Source organism: Notolepis coatsorum (assembly GCF_963971535.1).
Source record: "Notolepis coatsorum genome assembly, chromosome: 4".
Taxonomy (NCBI): Eukaryota; Metazoa; Chordata; class Actinopteri; order Aulopiformes; family Paralepididae; genus Notolepis; species Notolepis coatsorum.
In genome coordinates this window covers 112,619,171-112,638,725 of record NC_140168.1, presented here as the reverse complement: position 1 = coordinate 112,638,725, position 19,555 = coordinate 112,619,171, and the positions used below count along the sequence as shown (strand labels likewise).

The following is a 19,555-nucleotide window of genomic DNA, read 5'->3' as shown; positions in this document are numbered from 1 at the left end:
GGGAACAGATGGTGGAAGTAAACGGTACACTATCCCCCCCCCTCACAGTGAGCTGTGGTGTTCCACAAGGAAGCATACTAGGACCGCTACTATTCCTAATTTATGCAAATGACATGTCGTCAGCTTGTGACTGCAACTTGTTCCTGTTTGCGGACGACTCAGCCCTGCTGGTCTCTGACAAGAACAAGTTACAGGTTGAAAAAGCCCTCAGCTCGGAACTAGGCAAAATCTGCATATGGCTCGCCGACAACAAACTATCATTACACATGGGCAAAACAGAGTCCATTCTCTTCGGTTCAAATAACAAACTCAGCAAGACCGACGGCTTCTCGGTTACAGTGGGTGACAATATTATCACAAGGAAAGATGAAATTACCTACCTGGGTTCCATCCTAGAGGCTAATCTTTCCTGTGACAAAATGGCATCCAATGTAATAAAAAAAGTCAACCAACGAACGCGATTCTTGTACCGGATCTCCTCTCTGGTAAACAAGAATACCCTGAAGACTCTAGCAGGAGCACTCATTCAAGGGTACTACGACTATGCTTGCACCTCATGGTACCAAAGCACCTCAAAGGCACTAAAAAACAAATTACAAACATCTCAAAACAAGCTAGTCAGACTACTACTTGACCTGACTCCTAGAACCCACCTCACCCCTGCCCACTTTGACAACCTAGGATGGCTTAGAGTAGACGACAGAGTACAGCAACTTGCAATGGGCCTGGTCTACAAGATACACTACGCGACCAAGGTACCCATGTACATGTCAAAATACTTCCCAAAGGTCAGTGAATACCACGATCACAACACCAGAGGGAGCTCCACAAATCATGTAAAACCCAGATTCGGATCAAACAAGGGACTAAACACGTTTCGCAATTATGCCACATCAATGTGGAACGCCCTGCCTAAAGCTGTAAAGGAATGTGAATCACTACCCACCTTCAAAAACACTCTCAAAAAACACCTACGTGAGACTGCAATTCGAAACTGGCCCCTACAAATGTCCTAACCTAGTTGTACAGTAAATGACCAAGTAAGGCTTTGTCAATATTCCAATGTACAGTGTAAAATGTGTGTGTGTCCCCTTCCCAACCCCCCCCCCCCCCCCCCCACCTCCAATGTACAGCCCTCACCCAACCCACCCAACCCCACCCCACCCAACCAACCTCCTCCAATGTACAGTTTCTATGCCAAATGTATATACACTCCTTTTCTGGACACTTTTGTATCACAAACAGTACTGTATTTGCAAATCTGATATGTCATAAATGTATAGATGTAGCAGTACTGTCTATCTGTATGTCATGTATGTCATATATGTTATGATGAATTGAAAATGGGGGACCCTGATGTAAACAAGACGAAAGTCTTTCTCTGGTCTGCATCCCCTTAACAATTGTATGTATTGAGCTGTACTGTACTGTACCCATTCTGCAATCTGTTAATAAACTTTTCAATCAATCAATCAATCACACACACACACACTGGTTGCAGGGACACACACACACACACTGGTTGCAGGGACACACAGCCAGTGACCTAGTGACGGCAGGTAGTGTCGGACTATGTTATGATGTTCTAATCATCTATTTCTCTCTCCCCCCCCTCTCCCTCTCTCCTCCTCCTCTCCCTCTCTCCTCCCCCTCTCTCTCCCCCCCTCTCCCCCTCCCCTCCCCCTCTCCCTCTCTCCTCCCCCTCTCCCCCTCCCCTCTCCCTCTCCCCCTCTCTCTCCCTCTCCCCCTCCCCCTCTCCCTCTCTCTCCCCCTCCCCCTCCCCCTCCCCCCCAGGAGCCTGTTCTCTAAGAAGGTGAGGTCCAGTGTGTCGGCAGATCAGAGGGAACCAGGCTGGAAGCTGTTCGGTAAAGTTCCACCACGGGACGGTTCCATCAAAGACCCCAAGAGGATCCAGAAGGTACTGCAGGAAACGGTTCATTTAACACAAGTCGAGACATTTTCATTAAAAATGTGTCAAATGCCCAGGCTTGTAATTTGGGGGCCCACTCGTCAAACAGGAAGTCCCATTTTGTCTTGTTTGTGCCGACTTCACACGCCTGGCCCACCTTCCTGTCCGCGTGAATACTTTCCCCAAGGCAGTTGTCCTTCCGCGTTCGGTTTGCGCGCCCTGATTGGCCTCTCAGCGCCCAATCGCGTTAGCCCTACGGAGGAATACTATCCTTGAGTTAACCTAATTTATACAAATGGAAGTATTGATTTCGCCGTAAGGAATCATTAAAAAAATATACCGTTAACTGGAATATGTTGTTTCTTTACACATATGTTGGATTATGTAATTGGTTTGTCATGACAGACCAATCAAAAATCGCGAATTAACCGGTGGTTATCCTATTATATTAACATAGCTACAACAACACACAGTAACGTTAACACTTTGGTCGCCAGGCTTATATTCTTAACACTATGGGTGCCGGAGGTTAAATTCATGCTATACCATGGGTTGCCAGCTCTATTTGTCTATGGATAAGTACCCCTTCTTTGCATGGCTATAACTTTTTTAATTCTATTGCTACATTGCCATTATTAGGGCCCATTCAAAGTCCTATATGTATTGTTCATTGTGTAGCAACGTTCAACTTTTTCATTCACATATTCATAGTAAAGTATGGTCTAATGCAGGGGTAGGCAACCCTAGGCACGCGTGCCTGCATAGGCACGCAGGGCATTTGCATAGGCACAGGGGGCAGCATAAAAAAAATAAAAAATAAAAAATGATTTTTTTTTTTTTTTTTTTTTATATATTATAGTGAAATATTTTGCACTGTTGTCTCATTTATCTTGTTGAAATCCTCCCACAGGTTATTTTTACTACCACATATTTAATTGAGACCCTTTATTTGTTTATTATTTCAATTTAGCTGGAAATACATTGCTACATCATTCAGTAACATTTGCAGAGCCTTATAACAAAAACATTATTACGGTCACCATTGTGACCAGTGGGGTTAATCAACAAATTGTATTATTTATTTTTCTATTTCATTGAACATTGCACATGTTAAAAGCTATTTTTTTACTCAAAATGTGAGTATTACCAAGTCAACTTGTGTTCTTAAAACAATGACAATAAACATAGTTTTATTAGGTTGAAATAATGTGGTTGTGTACTTATTTTTCTGTTAACTTATTATGGATTGAAAACTGAAAACCTTAATGCACAGTAACTGAACTCAATATTTTTAAGTTCTGGTAACTTATTATTATTATTTTTTTTTTTACAGTGTAGTCTTGCGATCAATCAAAACTTATTTACACGATATACCTCACATTCACCCTCCATTCACATCCTGGTGTTCTACATTAGGCCTGTAGGTGGAGCTATGACAGCACATGTACAGTACACACCAAAAATGAATGGGCAAATGTGAGTGAAATGGTCGCACTGTATGCAGCTGTTTGTCTGCATTGCATTCCCCCCCCCCCCCCCAACTCAGATTTAGGGTTGATACAACCATCATAATAAATTAAAAAGACCTGATTATGAGAAAAAAAAATTACGATGCATGGAATATTGTTGAGGCACACTAGTTACAACTATATTTCAAACAGGCACTCCATGTCAAAAAGGTTGCTGACCCCTGGTCTAATGTATAAGTATGTTTTCATCTCTTTCTGCAGCTTTCTCCAGAACGTGATCTATAGCCCCAAATGCATTATATTGATGATGAAATACAGTTTGATGGCAATCGGGGCGATATAAAAAATTTCAATTGGACGTTCTTCTAGAATGATCTACGTATGATCTGATGATGACCGGATGGGCGGGGGATCGTTTATAATTCCGTGGGCAGCGTTATATCATTCATCTAGTGTGGGTCATATGTTCATCATAACAGTTTATATGGAACACGTTCAAGAATAACGCTGAATCTTACCGGATCTTCCTCGCGCCGTTGGACGATCAGCGTGGTGTAGACCGTTTTCGATTATGGGATGTTTATCCTGATGAACCATTTCCAGCTTGTATAATACTATATAAGTCCAAATCATGTTGTTTATCGAGTTATTGGCAATGGATCGCTATTATATTGTGACGAGCCAGAGTGCCGGCAGCCAAACCGAGTGCCCGGAAGTAATATGGCCGACCAGCACAACCTCCATAGCACTTCCTGTTTGGCGATTGCGCCGATCGGCCACCAGATGGCGCTCCTGAACCGCCAGAGAGCTCAGTGGGTCCTCCTGGTGGATCTCAGGCCAGCGGAGGGGAAATATGAATCCGATCACAGATTTTTGAAATATTGATATTAAAGACGCTGTAAAGCGTCCTTCGGCAACTTGAGCATGGCCGGGAATGGCGCTGTAAAGCGTTTCCCGGCAGTTAAAGTGTTAATAAACCATCCCACGCCAGCTCTATTTGTCTATGGAGAAGTTCCCCTTCTTTGCAGGGCTATAACTTTTTAAATTGTATTGCTAAATTGACATTACTATGGCCCATTCAACATCAAGTATCTATTGTTCAGGGTGTAGCAACGTTATACTTTTTCATTCACATATTCATACTAAAATACGGTCTAAAGTATAAGTATGTTTTTATCGTTTTCTGCAGCTTTCTCCAGAACGTGATTTATAGCCCTAAATGCATTATATTGATGATTGTATACAGTTTGATAGCAATCTGCGCGAGATAAAAAAATTCAAATGGACGTGCTTCTAGAAGTTACTACTTATCATCTGATGTTGACCGGATGGGGGGGGGGGTTGTTTATAATTCCGTGGCCAACGTTAGATGATTCATCTAGTGTGGGTGATATGATCATCAGAGCAGTTTATATCGAACACGTTAAAAAATAACGCTGAATCTTACCGTAGCTTCCTCGGGCCGTTGGGCGATGAGCGTGGAGCAGAAATATTCCTATTATGGGATGTAGAAATATGCGATCCATCTCCAGGTTGTATAATAGTATATACGTCCAAATCATGTTGTTTATCGAGTTATTGGTAATGGATCACTATCCATTGTGTCGCGCTCGAGTCCTGGGACTATTAGCGAGTGATCGGACCGAATTGGAATGAGCACCAGCTTCCGTTTCCTGTTTCCGGTTTGAGCGATCCGCCGATCGGCCACCAGATGGCGCTCTTGAACCGTTGGAGAGTTGAGAGGGGATCAACAGTAGATCTCAAGTCTCCGGGGGAGGAATATGATTGCGATCACAGATTTTTGAAATATTGATATTAAAGACGTGGTACGGCGTCTTTGGCAGAATGAGCATGGCGGGGAATGACGTGGTAAGGCGTTTTTGGCGACCATAGTGTTAATATAATTACATGCATCATTGTTTACAATGAACGGTGGGGCTAATCGAAAGGACTGGACACGGACAAGTTAAACAGCAATCAATTAATTTAATATAACAGGTAGTTCGAGCTGCATTTTCGTGCCTACGACTGCACCACAGCCACAGGGATATATCCGGCTTTGACGAGTTCTCTCTCTCCTGCCGATTAAATTCAGCAGCTCTTCCTCGAGTGCCTGTAGCTGCCTGCATTTGCACAAAGGCGTCCATCCCTGCTGCTAGCTAACGTTAAAACTAACCTAAAGTTAGTTGTTCACCAACAATCTACAGACACCAACAAACACAGAACCGGACGCGTGAAATTAATTGATTGCCGTTTAACTTGTCCGTGTCCAGTCCTAGGATAACCACCGGTTAATTCGCGATTTTTTATTGGTTTGTCATGACAAACCAATTACATAATCCAACATATGTGTAAAGAAACAACATATTCCAGTTAACGGTATATATTTTTTAATCATTCGTTACGGCGAAATCAATACTTCCATTTGTATAAACTAGGTTAACTCGAGGATAGTATTCCTCCGTGCGGCGATAGTAGGGCTAACGCGATTGGGCGCTGAGAGGCCAATCAGGGCGCGCAAACCGAACACGGAAGGACAACTGCCTTGGGTAAAGTATTCACGCTTCCTGTCCCCCTCTCCCCCACACCTTCCTGCCCCCCCTCCCCCACACCTTCCTCTCCCCCACACCTTCCTGTCCCCCCCTCCCCCACACCTTCCTGCCCCCCCTCCCCCACACCTTCCTCTCCCCCACACCTTCCTGTCCCCCCCTCCCCCACACCTTCCTGTCCCCCCCCTCCCCTTCCTGCCCCCCCCCCCTCCCCCACACCTTCCTGTCCCCCCCCTCCCCCACACCTTCCTGCCCCCCCCCCCCCTCCCCCACACCTTCCTGCCCCCCCCCCTCCCCCACACCTGTAGTTCAGGCCCAGGCTGGTCATCCAGGTGAGCGGTGTGCAGCAGATGGGCAAAAATGGGGCTATTTATTTCATTTATTCGTTACCATTGCTGCATACGAAAAGTAATTTGTGATTTATTATACTTTATACTTACAGCACATGCATGGGTCTGTTCTCTTTTGAAAGGTAACATTCTGACGTTTCTTACACAATAAGAAACCGCTCTAAGAGCTAGGGATGCATGGCGGTGTTTGCAGGGCTGTATCTATATTATAGCTATGGAGACAATACTATGGCTCATTTGACACCAACTATCCATCGTTCAATATGTGAAAAAGAATTATTATAATTTTTTCATGTATACGTTTGCGTGTTATACCATGGTGGATATAAGTATAGTTTCAGAGTGATCCTGGCTAATTCCATAAAACGGAGCAATACGTGCATTTTACTAAAAGCGTTGGCGTTGTTCGCCTGGACACGCTACTATTTCCAAATCAAAGGTATTTTTTATTTATTTTTTTTATTTGAAATCTTTATTTCGAACATGCAATGAATACAAACAAACAATAACAAAAAGCAAAACAACTCAATCTGCATGTTCGAAAAGGAGTAGGAAGAAGTATACACTTATTTAATCCTACCCCTTTTCCACTACTCAAATGAGTGTACTATTTTAAACATAAAAAAGAAAAGAAAAAAAAATATATATATATGCAAAACAAAAACTATATATGTATAAAAGAAATAAAAATAGAAAACAAAATAAAAATGTAAACACCCGTGAATATCAAGTCCCTTCCTCATCCCTGTACCTTGTGAACATCATTTCCTTATACATCAGTTTGAATTGTCTCATGTTTGGACATTGCTTTAGCACCACATTTAGACTGTTCCACAGTTTCACTCCACATATCGAGATGCAGTGTTTTCTCATGGTAGTGCATACATTTAGAACTTTTAAATTGAGTTCTCCCCTCAGATTATAACCCCCCTCCCTATCAAAGAACAATTCTTGAATGTTTCTTGGAAGTGCATGACTTTTTGCTTTATACATTAATTGTGCCGTTTTAAATTCCACAAGATCATTTAATTTCAATGTCTTTGACTCCAAAAACAATATGTTAGTTTGATCACGATAACCTGCAATATATAATAGGTATTATGTTTCATCATGAATGCATGAAAGGGGGGGGGGGGTAGTTTTTTGATGCTTTGATCGTCACTAACGGCATACGTTTTGGAGTATGTTACACATGATCGTTGCGATCGATGTGAAATCATGGTTGGAGGATTGATGTCATCCAATTGTAGTGTGGCTGTGTGCCGTTGGGTGCAGGAGGTGGCGGGGGGTGCCCCGCGGTCCAGGGCTCTTTTCATTCTTGCATGAGGAAGGATAATAATGATGATCTAGCGTTGATTTCAGGAAGATTTCGATAATCAGGAGAAAAATTACAACGTGTTTAGTAGGGGTGGGGGGGGGGAATCGATACGTAGTAGTATCGCGATACTTTGCGTGGCGATACTGTATCGATACAGGGACGCCAAGTATCGATATTTAATTATTCATAAAAATTAAAAATTAAATAAAAGATATATATATCTTTTTTTTGTATAAGGAAGTTGCATTGTTCATTTCAATATCTGTAATAGTACAGTACACACACATGTGCATTCAGTTAAGTTGGAATATGACTGTAATACAAACAGTTCAGTTTGTCAGGTACATGCAACACAGATTACAGTGTTTACATCTGTCTGCTTGAGAAAATACCATGTTCTGCAATAAAAATTATTGAAGTGAGATGAACAGACTGAACTTTATTTTATTAGATAAAACATGTTGACAAAGTTTTACTTTACAGTTGAAAAAAGGTAATAAGTTAAATTTGATGCAAAAAAAAAAGAATATATTGCAATATTAATATCGCAATACTCAGCGTATCGCGCTATATTTAGTATCGCGATGCTATCGTATCGTGACGCAAGTATCGTGATAGTATCGTATCGTGAGGTCTCTGGCGATTCCCACCCCTAGTGTTTAGTGTATTCCACTAAAGGGCTATTATCGCGTCTTTCCCTGGAATTACTCAGAAGCACCCAAACTATATTCATATTCAAAAATGTAATAATGGTCCATCAGTGAGTAACAAAACACCACACAAGGGTTAAAAGTTGGTTAAAAAGCCGATGGCTAGAGGATAACATTTATGTGCAAGGTGTTCCCCAGCAGTGGGTGCTGTGGTTAAGTGCTTTTCCATACAGACAGGTTAATGTCCGACTTGGCTGTAATAACAACCTATAGCTGCACTTAGCTACTATGTGTGTAATCATGGCCGTAAGAAGCCTGTTATTATGCCACTGTTATTATGCTACCGTTTACCCTCTAAGCTAAGGGGGCGACAGTGGCTCAGGAGGTAGAGCTGTCATCTGGTAATAGTAAGGTAAATGCAGTCCAAGCTCTATGGTAGGTAGACAGAAAACTACCAGTCTCTACATGTAGCCTGGTTGGTTGGGAGACCTACACAGAACTCAGCTTACGCCTGTGTCCTTTAGCAAGGCATGTTGTGCGCAAACCCTAGATCTGGGAGGGGTATAGAATATCGAGGTCTACCGTCATGGATCCATGTAAAGGTTATGGATTTTTACTATACTGTTGTCCACAATATATACTATAAATAGAAATGTCCTTACAGAAGATAAAAAATATGTCGTATCATCACATTGTAGTTTGTACTGAAAAATGAAATATCATCAAATGCCATTATACCATCAAAACTAATAACTATATTGTCATATTTGTAGAGTTGTCCTCATTACCATTGGTTGAGCTCTGAAGCTTCAGTAGTAATTATCATGGAATAATGGAAGCTTTCCGCTCAGGGGGTGGATGAGCGGGGGTGGATGGTAGCTATGGTCAAGAAGCTGTCCTGACTAGAAGCTTCCTGCAGTTGGAAGTGCGTTCCACCTTCATGGAGTCCGGTGTCGTTGAAACTGGAGAGGTTAAGTACAGTGCAGCCTGGTCTAACTGGAGAGGTTAAGTATGTTCCTGGTCCAATCATCTGGTTGATGGACATTCAGCCCTAGATATTTGCCACTTGTTTCAAATTGCCTCATGATTTGGAGTCTCCACTATTCAGTCAGAAATTGGACCCCCCCAACACACACACACAAACACACGCATGCACGTGCACACACACACACACACACACACACACACACACACACCTACACACCTACACACCTACACACACACACCTACACACACCTACACACCTACACACACACACCTACACACACACACACACACACACACACCTACACACACACACCTATGAATCCAAAATCAATCTCATTAGTGCTAGTAACCTTATATCGGGCCTCAGAGGTCAAATGACACGGCTTAACTTTCCGTCTATTGTCTCACCATGGCAACCCAGTGCAGGGGGGGGGGGGGGGGGTGCTGTGGACTCTTGTGTGTGTGTGTGTACACCAGTATGTGTGTGTGTGTGTGTGTGTTAGGGCTTTTGATTGATTGATTGAAAACTTTATTAACAGATTGCAGAATGGGTACAATACAGTACAGCTCAATACACACAATTGTTAAGGGGATGCAGACCAGAGAAAGACTTTCATCTTGTTTACATCAGGGTCCCCCATTTTCAATTCATCAGGACATATATGACATACTTGACATACAGATAGTCAGTACTGCTACATCTATACATTTATGACATACCAGATTTGCAAATACAGTACTGTTTGTGATACAGAAGGAGTCAAGAAAAGGGAGTATATACATTTGACGTAGAAACTGTACATTGGAGGGGGTTGGGTACATTTGGGATATTGACAACCATACTGGGTCATTTACATTGGAGGTGGTTGGGGGGGGGGGGGGGGGGGGAGAGAAACACTGTATAAACAAGCAAAACTGTACAATTGAGGGGGGGGGGGAGACACTGTACAAACAAGCAAAATTGTACATTGGACTATTGACAACCATACTAGGTAAATGACTGTACATTGGAGGGGGTTGGGTTAGGACATTTACAGGGGCCAGTTTTGAATTGCAGTCTCCCGTAGGTGTCCCTTGAGAGAGGTTTTGAAAGTGGGTAGTGATCCACATTCCTTTACAGCTTTGGGTAGGGCGTTCCACATTGATGTGGCATAATTGCGAAACGTGTTTAGTCAATTATTTGAGCCAAATCTGGGTTTAACATGATTTGTGGAGCTCCCTCTGGTGTTGTGATCGTGGTATTCACTGACCTTTGGGAAGTATTTTGACATGTACATGGGTACCTTGGTCGTGTAGTGTATCTTGTAGACCAGGCCCATTGCAAGTTGCTGTACTCTGTCGTCTACTCTAAGCCATCCTAGGTTGTCAAAGTGGGCAGGGGTGAGGTGGGTTCTAGGAGTAAGGTCAAGCAGATATGCTGACCTTCGAAGCTTTTTTTAGCAATCGAAGCTTCGGGGCCGAGCTTCGATTTTAATTCAAAGCTTCGAGGAAAAAAAAATATTTATTATAATTTGTGTTGTGGGACTTGTACAGCACTTTGGTAAACTTTGTTGTTTTTAAATGTGCTCTATAAATAAAGTGGATTGGATTAATTAATTAAGTAGCCCCTTTCGTGACTGTGACTGTGCCAACAAGGTTTCACTTGGCTGCGCTGCCTGGGTGCAGTGGGGCTGCTCTCACAGCCAACGACATGACATTACATAATTATGTTGCAACCTTAGTCTATCAAGCAAACAATTATATTATTTTTAATTTATAATTTATAATTATATCAGACAATGCACCTACAAAAGCAGATGATTACAATTAAATTAGCCAACTTGGTAACACATTAGTCATAGCAGCATAGGCATAGCCTTATTAATGTTTTGTGTGGCGGCGCCGTCGTGTACAACGATACTTACGTTTTTTAGGTGTTTTGACAAAGTTGTTGTAGAGTTGTGATATGCCATTTTCTTCTGGCATATCTGGCACTCAGCTTTTTGGGCATTGTCTTTGCATATTTTAAAGTGTAACCACACGTCTGACGACTTCTTCGTCGACATGTCTGCTGCACATGTCCTTGTTGTTTTCAACACAGATAATCTCCACATGCTTGTTGTAGAGAGGTGGAGTCGAGGCGCCGCTTACTTTCGTTTCATTGGAATGGAGGCGCAAGATTTTGGAGGCAAATTTTATTTTATAAAAAAAAAAAATTAGCTTAGATTTTTTTTTGTTCGAAGCTTGTGCCATCGAACGAAGCTTCGAAGTATTTAAGACAGCCCTAGTGTGTGTGTGTACATGTCAGAACCTATGTTTCTGGGTTATTGTTTGTCTACTCAGAACTCCTCACATCATACTGTACACCTCTCTCTCTCACTCACTCACTCACTCACTCACTCACTCACTCACTCACTCACTCACTCACTCACTCACTCACTCACTCACTCACTCACTCACTCACTCACTCACTCACTCACTCACTCACTCACTCACTCACTCACTCACTCACTCACTCACTCACTCACTCACTCACTCACTCACTCACTCACTCACTCAGACTGCCGGGAAGCAAAAACTAGCCCCTTTCGTGACTGTACAAGATACAACAGTTTTATTTGTCACGGCATACAGTGAAATGCGGGGGGTCTTGCCCGCAACAATGTGCATAATACAATAGCAATAATATATAATAAGAATCCAACCAATAGAGCGACATTGTGCAATAAACAAAGTAGGGCATATCGGTATGTGTACATGAGTTATTACAGAGCATGGTAGGACATGCTAGGTCCGGTGGTAGTGCAGTACACTGTTAGCTACGGATGAGACACTGGGTCTTTATGTACAATGCTATATTATACAATATCAAGCTCTACTATACTATTCTTAAAGTGACCTTTCCTTCTGTAAAGTTTCCATAAGTGTGAGCGTGTGCAGTATGAGTGTGTACCCGCTCATGTTAAAGTGGCTGCTAGTGTGTGAGCGTGTACAGTGTGTGTGCTTGTGCGTGGAGAGTTCAGGGCTCTGATGGCCTGGGGGAAGAAGCTGAGCCGAAGTCTCTCTATCCTCGTTACTGGTGTTCACAGACGTTTGCCTGACCGCAGCAGCATGAACAGGCTGTTGTTGGGGTGGTGAGGGTCTTTCATTATCCTGCAGGCTCTGGATTTGCACCTCTTGTTGTATAGGACCTGCAGGGTTGGTAGTGCAATACCCGTGGTACGCTCGGCTGAGCGCACCACTCTCTGTAGGGCCTTCTTGTCCTGTGCCGTGCTGTTGCCATACCAGGCAGTGATGTTTCCAGTCAAGATGCTCTCTACAGCTCCGGAGTAGAAGGACTGGAGTATCGTCCCAGATACTCTGAACTTCCTTAACTGTCTCAGGTGGTAGAGGCGCTGCTTCGCCTTTTTTACGACTGTGTCTATGTGTGTTGACCATGTCAAGTCCTCTGAGATGTGGACCCCCAGGTACTTAAAGCTGCTCACCCTGTCCACTGTAGCCCCGTTTATAATCAGTGGTGTGTGTGTCTCCTGCTGTCTCCTCCTAAAATCCACGATCAGCTCCTTGGTTTTACCAATGTTCAGGAGCAGGCTGTTGTCCTGGCACCAGCGTTCCAGTACCACAACCTCCTCCCGGTAGGCCTTCTCGTCGTTGTCCGAGATCAGCCCCACCACCACTGTGTCGTCCGCAAACTTCACTATGGAGTTGGAGCTGAACTTGGCCACACAGTCGTGTGTGTATAGTGAGTACAGCAGGGGGCTCAGAACACAGCCCTGGGGGGACCCGATGCTCAGGGTGATGGTGTTGGAGGTCTGACCCCCCCACCCTGACTGCCTGGGGCCTTTCGCTCAGAAAGTCCAGTACCCAGGCGCTCAGAGCGGAGCTCAGACCCAGCTCGATCAGCTTGTCCACCAGTCTGGTGGGGACTATGGTGTTGAACGCTGAGCTGTAGTCAATGAACAACAGTCTCACATAGCCCCCCTTCTGTCGGTCCAGGTGAGAGAGGGTGCTGTGCAGTACCTGGGAGACCGCGTCGTCAGTGGACCTGTTTGGCCTGTATGCAAATGGCATAGGGTCCATATCACTGGGGAGGGAGGCACAAATGTGATCCTTGACCAGCCTCTCGAAACATTTCATGGCCACAGAGGTGAGTGCCACCGGTCTGTAGTCATTGAGACCTGCTGGGGAGGGTTTCTTCGGTACGGGATGATGGTAGACATCTTGAAGCAGGCTGTGACGCACGCCAACAAGGTGTGGCCGAGTGAATCCACAGTCCCTTGCTCCCCAATAGGAAACCACTAGGGATGCCCCGATCACGTTTTTTACCAACGATACCGATCACCGATCGTCGTGAGCCATATCGGCCGATACCGATCCGATAGTTTTTGATTAAAAACAAATTAAAAATTATTTTATATAAATTTTTTTTCTTTTTTTTATAAAATATATATATATTATATAATTAGACTTGTACTTGTATTATCTGCGAGACATCGCCACCACGCAACAAGCTCCACTGTCTGTGTGTACTCTAGTAGCCTCCAGCTACGGCCAGGATTCTCCGGAGCTGCAGCTAGACCCTATACTCGAGTAGCCTCGAGCAGAGCTACGGCCAGGATTCTCCGGAGCTGCAGCTAGTCCCTATACTCAGTAGCCTGCAGCTACGGCCAGGATTCTCCGGAGGTGCAGCTGGACCCTATTGATCATATTCAACAACATGCCCTCAGCTCGAATACGCATCGAATGAGTGTTATAAAACATTGATATCAGGAGCCATCTGTGGCTACTGCTGGCCGGCTATATAACGTTGATACAGCGCCTCTGTGAACTATTTAGTTCAGTGGGACATTTCGTTTTGAACAGTGAGCTGGTGTAAGCTAACATGAGCTAGCTGAGGTATCATACACATCTCTACTAGAGTTTGCTGGAGCGTTTGTTGATGTCAGGAGCTATCGGTAGCTGGCCGGCTAGATACCGTTCCGTTAGACAATGCCTCATCATGTATTGGACTGGAAGTGAATGGTTGACTGGGTCATTTTGTAACGGTAGCTAACGTTAGCTAAGGGAGACGCCGTCCTCCCGGCTCCCGTCCCACTAGACTAGACTACTAGACCCGTGTTTACATGCGCGCGGGAGGGGCTGGAGGGAGGAGCAGACGGCGGACAGCTCCCGGTGTCTGAGACAGAACTCAGCGAGACGAGCGAGTGAGATCGGGTTTGACGATCGGCGAAAATAAAGCATTATCACCGATCACCGATCGCATATTTATACTGATTATCGGCCGATAACGATCGGTGGCCCATCGATCGGGGCATCCCTAGAAACCACCCTGTTTTAACTCTGAAGAACTGGTCCGACGCCAAACGTTCGTTGTACAAGTATCGCAGAGAAATGTCAACAGTTGCAACAGATAATCGCAATGGTTTGAAAGCTCTGCATTGCTAATAAACATTTTAAATAATTTGTATAAACGTGTACTCATCACCGAGACGGCAGTGCGGCTCTGCAGATAATACCCTACTCCTCATTGCGGCGTTCGGGGGAGAGCAGCCATACGTTCTTCGCTGTTTACACGTTTATAAAAATTATTTAAAATGTTTATTAGCAATGCCGAGCTTTCAAACCATTGCGATTATCTGTCCAAGACCCTCGTGCAACTGTGAGTACCTTTGAGATGTCTCTGCGATACTTGTATAACTAACGTTTGGCGTCGGAGTTAAAACAGGGTGGTTCCCTGTTGGGGAGCGAGGGACTGTGGAGTCACTCAGAGTTAAAACAGGGTGGTTCCCTGTGGGGGAGCAAGGGACTGTGGAGTCACTCAGAGTTAAAACAGGGTGGTTCCCTGTGGGGGAGCCAGGGACTGTGGAGTCACTCAGAGTTAAAATAGGGTGGTTCCCTGTGGGGGAGCAAGGGACTGTGGAGTCACTCAGAGTTAAAACAGGGTGGTTCCCTGTGGGGGAGCAAGGGACTGTGGAGTCACTCAGAGTTAAAACAGGGTGGTTCCCTGTGGGGGAGCAAGGGACTGTGGAGTCACTCAGAGTTAAAACAGGGTGGTTCCCTGTGGGGGAGCAAGGGACTGTGGAGTCACTCAGAGTTAAAACAGGGTGGTTCCCTGTGGGGGAGCAAGGGACTGTGGAGTCACTCAGAGTTAAAACAGGGTGGTTCCCTGTGGGGGAGCAAGGGACTGTGGAGTCACTCAGAGTTAAAACAGGGTGGTTCCCTGTGGGGGAGCAAGGGACTGTGGAGTCACTCAGAGTTAAAACAGGGTGGTTCCCTGTGGGGGAGCGAGGGACTGTGGAGTCACTCAGAGTTAAAACAGGGTGGTTCCCTGTGGGGGAGCAAGGGACTGTGGAGTCACTCAGAGTTAAAACAGGGTGGTTCCCTGTGGGGGAGCGAGGGACTGTGGAGTCACTCAGAGTTAAAACAGGGTGGTTCCCTGTGGGGGAGCCAGGGACTGTGGAGTCACTCAGAGTTAAAACAGGGTGGTTCCCTGTGGGGGAGCGAGGGACTGTGGAGTCACTCAGAGTTAAAACAGGGTGGTTCCCTGTGGGGGAGCGAGGGACTGTGGAGTCACTCCGAGTTAAAACAGGGTGGTTCCCTGTGGGGGAGCAAGGGACTGTGGAGTCACTCTGCCACACCTCGTTGGCGTGCGTCACCGTCACGAGAGGGGCTCTACAAAAACATAACTTGTCCGAAAGGACAAGTAACTTTTAGAACAGACCTTCAGGCACCGGTCTGTCCAGTATGTGCAGAGGCCTCGCTGGCACAGTGTTCCTCTGACCCCTGACCCACCTGGGCCTGATGTACAGGGTTAACGGCCGTGGGACTGATATTGAATTGAAAATAAGCCGCATTTACGACGGTAGCGTCAGGACCTCCCCCTCCCTCTCAGCCCCTCCCCCTCCATCTCAGCCCCCTCCCCCTCCCTCTCAGCCCCTCCCTATCAGCCCCTCCCCCTCCATCTCAGTCCCTCCCCCCTCCCTCTCAGCCCCTCCATCTCAGTCCCTCCCCCTCCATATCAGCCCCTCCCTCTCAGCCCCTCCCCCTCCCTCTCAGCCCCTCCCCCTCCATATCAGCCCCTCCCTCTCAGCCTCTCCCCCTCCCTCTCAGCCCCTCCATCTCAGCCACTCCCCCTCCATATCAGCCCCTCCCTCGCAACCCCTCCCCCTCCCTATAGCGGCACGGTGGTGTAGTGGTTAACACTGTTGCCTCACAGCAAGAAGGTCCAGGGTTCGATTCCCGCTTGGGGACCAGGTTTCCATGATGCCAGTTACCCAGGTGGGGTATCTCCCAGGCCTTTCTGTGTGGAGTTTGCATGTTCTCCCCGTGCTCGCAAGGGTTTCCCCCCCCCGATAAGATAAACCCAATGGAAAAACATGCACAACAATAGATCGCTAACGCTGTGGCGTCCTTGACGAAGACGGACAGGAGCACTTGGATTGGTCCCCTGGCGCGGCTCACGTTGACGCCTGTCTGCTCCCGGCTGCCCTTGGGGGGGAAGGACGACGGGATGGGTTAATCGCAGATACGAATTGCATGCATGCATCGCATGTGTGCCGATTGATGACCTCGGAGCAGGTCCTAAATTATTATTATTATCCCTATCAGCCCCTCCCTCTCAGCCCCTCCCCCTCCATATCAGCCCCTCCCCTCCTCAGCCCCTCTCCCTCCATATCAGCCCCTCCCTCTCAGTCCCCCCCTCCTCAGTCCCTCCCCCTCCCTCTCAGCCCCTCCTCCTCAGTCCCTGCCCCTTCCTCTCAGTACCTCCCCCTCCTCACCCCCTCCCTCTCAGCCCCCTCCCCCTCAGCCCATCCCCCTCCCCCCTCAGACCCCTCCCTCTCCCCCTCAGACACCTCCCACGCCAGACCCCTCTCTCTGGGCTCGACTAGAATGGCTGTCAGTGAAATACAGGAGGAGCTGCCTTCCAGACACACACACACACACACACACACACACACACACACACACACACACACACACACACACACACACACACACACACACACACACACACACACACAGACACACACAGACACAGACACACACACACACACACAGACACACACAGACACAGACACACACACACACACACACAGACACACACACACACACACAGACACAGACACAGACACACACACAGACACAGACACACACAGACACACACACACAGACACACACACACACACACACAGACACACACACACAGACAGACACACACACACACAGACACAGACACACACACAGACACACAGAGACACACACACACAGAACACACACACACACACACACACACACACACACACACACACACACACACACAGACACAGACACACACAGACACAGACACACACACAGACACAGACACACACACACAGACACACAGACACACACACACACAGACACAGACACACACACACACACACACACACACACACACACACACACACACACACACACAGACACAGACACACACAGACACAGACACACACACAGACACAGACACACACACACAGACACACAGACACACACACACACAGACACAGACACACACACAGACACACACAGACACACACACACAGACACACACACACACAGACACACAGACACACACACACACACAGACACAGACACACACACAGACACACACACACAGACAGACACAGACACACACAGACACACACAGACACACAGACACAGACACACAGACACACAGACACACACAGACACACACACAGACACACACACACAGACAGACACAGACACAGACACACACACACACACACACACACACAGACACACACACACACACACACACACACACAGACACACACACACACAGACATACACAAACATACACAGACACACACAGACACACACACACAGACACACACACACACACACACACACACAGACACACAGACACACAGACACACACACACACAGACACACAGACACACAGACACACACAAGAGTGAGAGATCCGATCCGCCATGCTCTGCTGATACAGAGGCTTTTAGCCTGGCGTCATCGCTGAGAGGGAGGGAGGGAGGGAGGGGGAGTGAGAGGGAGGGAGAGGGAGGGAGAGGGAGGGGGAGAGGGAGGGAGAGAGGGGGAGAGGCTTTTAGCCTGGCGTCATCGCTGAGAGGGAGGGAGGGAGGGAGGGGGAGTGAGAGGGAGGGAGAGGGAGGGAGAGGGAGGGGGAGAGGGAGGGAGAGAGGGGGTGATGGAGAGGGAGAGAGGGAGGGAGAAAGAGGGGGAGAGAGAGGGAGGGGGAGAGGGAGGGAGGGAGAGAGCTAGAGAGAGAGAGAGAGAGCTAGAGAGGGGAGTGGGAGGGAGGGAGCTAGAGAGAGAGAGGGAGGGAGCTAGAGAGAGAGAGGGAGGGAGCTAGAGAGAGAGAGAGGGTAGTGGGAGGGAGGGAGCTAGAGAGAGAGAGCGAGGGAGGGAGGGAGCTAGAGAGAGGGAGGGAGAGAGGGAGAGAGAGAGGGAGAGAGAGAGGGAGGGAGTGCTCTCATGCTGTCGCTGCTGCATCTGCCTCGATGATGGCGAGGGCCAGGTAGACTTTAGGAGCGACGCCCCCCCCCCCCCCCCCCCCCCCCACCCGGAGGTCTGTCTGCTGCGTTAATGGTGAGTGAGTTTCACCTTGTATTTATGTGTGTGTGTGTGTGTGTGTGTGAACGAGCAGCATGGCTGTCTAGCGTCTCTCTCTCTCTCTCTCTCTCTCTCTCTCTCTCTCTCTCTCTCTCTCTCTCTCTCTCTCTCTCTCTCTCTCTCTCTCTCTCTCTCTCTCTCAATACGTTTGTTTCTCTCAGAGAGAGAGAGCGAGATAAACGACCACCACGCTGGTTCACTAGTTCCGACTCACCGGTGTTCCTCCTCTGGTGTCTGGCAGACGTCTGGAGGAGAGGGACTCAAGTTTTTTTGCTTTTCTTTCTTACTGTACATTTAAAATGTATATATTTTTTTTTAACTTTTTATTTAATTTTTATTATTTCTATCTTTCGGCGTAGTAACTGTCCCGGAGGAGAGAGAAGGGGGGGGGGGCTGGGGGGGGGGGGGGGGGGTGTAACGGTACACAAACACCACGCTGCTACGTACCTCTGTTTTGAAGTCGAGGTTCGGTACGGGTTTTTGGTACAGTGCGGGAAAGTTTGGCTTTCCGTGTTCCACTCAGGGGCGAGGTAGTAGTGTGCCGTAACTAATTGTACTTGTAGGGCTGTCAACGAATATTCTATATTGAAATTAATAATCGACTTGTAAAAAAAAATTAAAACATTATAATAATTATTATATTAGATTGTGAAAAAAAACAGCCCCCGGTGGGCGATCGTTAGTGGTTAGTGTTCT

General features: G+C 46.6%; 1 protein-coding gene across 2 annotated transcripts in view; it reads left to right on the top strand.

Annotated features, from left to right (window-relative positions):
* The window catches only part of tbc1d14 (TBC1 domain family, member 14), a 206,705-nt gene that overhangs the window by 59,353 nt on the left and 127,797 nt on the right, over nt 1-19,555 (top strand). For both annotated transcript variants that reach the window (XM_084312894.1, XM_084312895.1), the window contains exon 2: nt 1,795-1,918. In XM_084312894.1, the coding sequence (XP_084169020.1) occupies nt 1,795-1,918 (124 nt within the window). The remainder of the gene's footprint in view (nt 1-1,794; nt 1,919-19,555) is intronic.